The following is a 2,086-nucleotide window of genomic DNA, read 5'->3' as shown; positions in this document are numbered from 1 at the left end:
TNTATATATATTAGTTGTTATGTATAGTATATATATATATATATAATAATAATAATATATATATATATATATATATATATATATATACACAATATATAAATAATAATATATAAATAATAAATAATATATATATATATATATATATACCAATATATATATATATATATATCTATATCTATAATGTGCATACATACATACATACATACATACATACATACATACATATACACACACATACATAAATACATACAGCATACATACATACGTGCATATATAAACACGTACATTCAGATATACATACATACATGCATATATGCATACATACATACACACACACATACATACATACATACGTACCATTTGAATGACCCGGAAGTAGATAGTGCTTGTATGTATGTCATGGTCAATGAAATTATGAACCTTCATAACAGGATCCACAAAGTTCACAGTAGCTGCTGTCATATTAAATTTGGGTTGTGTAATACTGAAAAATGATGTGGTAATGATAAATATCGAAGATAGGATCAGAGATATGGATATGGCTTTCTCCTACTGTAAAATGATGAATCTGTTTGTCCAGCAACCAGAGTATTATGCTCACCCGCTCAAGAACCAGCACTAATGATATGTGTATCATAGCCGTCAAACAGTATTTATTTATTTATTCATATTATTTCATAGCCTTCTGAAAATTAATTTTCAGAAGGCTATGATTATTTTCTCGCGCTTTTGTTGGGTTGGGTTCACGGGTTCTTTTGAACTCTTGGGTTTTGAATTGGCGGGAACCATTTACCGCCATGTTCATAGTTTAAAGGGCTATGACCATAGCTTCTTCGTTCCCGGTTGCCTTCGGCACAGTATACGAAGGTCTCCACCCTGGCTTCAACATCCCCACCTCAAGTATCTATTGGTAAACAAAGCACCAAAGAGAGGCGTGGATGGCTAAAAAATCGAAATCGTCGCGATAGCCCAAGCAGCCACTTCGATACGATTAACCACTGCGACTAATAGTAATAGTAATAGTAGCAGTAGTAGTAGTAGTAGTAGTAGTAGCAGTAGTAGTAGTAGTAGTAGTAGTAGCAGTAGTAGTAGTAGTAGTAGAATCAAGTACGCAATTCGAGACAAGCGTTGTACCCAGGCTAACGTCAATGACACGGTCGCTAACTGTAACACTGATGTTCAAGAGGTAGCCTGTGCTATGGGTGACAATGCCGATTGTGTGGGCAGTACGTTCGCGTCCCTGATCTCATCCTGCACAAACTCAGGCACGTTACATGCAGATCACAGACGTAGGCAGCGTGCATGTAACTTCGCCCAGGAGGTGTACCATATGGGAACGGCTGTTGCACTTGCGTTGATGGAACTACAGGCCGTAGGTGTCATACGGTAGAGGTGCCAGAACCTCCCTGTCGCGAAGGTGTCTAGTGCTTTACCCTCACCGCTTCCTCCGCTAACGATGCCCCAGTCTACATGAGTGCAACAGTAGTAGAGAGTGTGCACATAAGTGTAATGGCCCAGGAGCAGCCTGTGCTAAAATACTCGCAACCAAAGAACATTCTCAAGACGAAGAAAAAGTAATGCGAGATGACTTGTGAAGGTTGCTGCCAGAAAGGTTATGAGTGTTCAGGCGAACTGAAGGTGTTTGCCAGGTATCTACGAACCTTTAAAGGGTAGGTGAACAAAACGCGTGCACTTAAACGGTGGGTACTTTCAAGATGCCTGTCTGTGCGTAGGCTGATTGTAATTCCTCAAACCATCAGGCGGCATTAGCGCAAACCAATAAAAAAATTAATCCATATGCAGAACTGTTTATTTAGCGATACATGGACAATTTTATTCACGTACGAAAAATTGTCGAGCACAACTAGAAGTATATCGAAACATATACTACACAAGCACATTTAAGCGTGAAAGCGATAAAGGAATCAAGGAATCATACGTACTCAAATAAAATTATCTAACATAATATTCGCGAACGAACATTTCTCATCAAACGTGAAGAAGCAAATATCAAGACCTACCACGCATGCACACACATACACGTGTGTTCACACACATATTTTTTATAGATACATACATATATATA

The 2,086-nt window shown here is 38.0% G+C and overlaps 2 protein-coding genes across 2 annotated transcripts in view; one reads left to right on the top strand and one right to left on the bottom strand.

The window, feature by feature from the left end:
* Positions 1–617, bottom strand: part of SARC_05733 (hypothetical protein) — a 2,337-nt gene extending 1,720 nt beyond the window's left edge. Inside the window, exon 1 of the mRNA XM_014300396.1 lies at positions 358–617. Coding sequence (XP_014155871.1) covers positions 358–462 — 105 coding nt within the window. The 5' untranslated portion in view covers positions 463–617. The remainder of the gene's footprint in view (positions 1–357) is intronic.
* Positions 618–818: 201 nt separating this feature from the next.
* Positions 819–1,461, top strand: SARC_05732 (hypothetical protein; the record flags this gene model as incomplete). The annotated part of the gene is made up of 2 exons (XM_014300395.1): positions 819–910; positions 1,012–1,461. 2 exons carry the CDS (start codon positions 819–821, stop codon positions 1,388–1,390), a joined length of 471 nt encoding a protein of 156 aa, XP_014155870.1. The 3' UTR covers positions 1,391–1,461.
* Positions 1,462–2,086: the final 625 nt, after the last annotated feature.

The sequence above is a fragment of the Sphaeroforma arctica genome, assembly GCF_001186125.1.
Source record: "Sphaeroforma arctica JP610 unplaced genomic scaffold supercont1.378, whole genome shotgun sequence".
NCBI lineage: Eukaryota > Ichthyosporea > Ichthyophonida > Sphaeroforma > Sphaeroforma arctica.
Note: the sequence above shows the minus strand (reverse complement) of the source record. Positions and strands in the feature narration are given on the sequence as shown.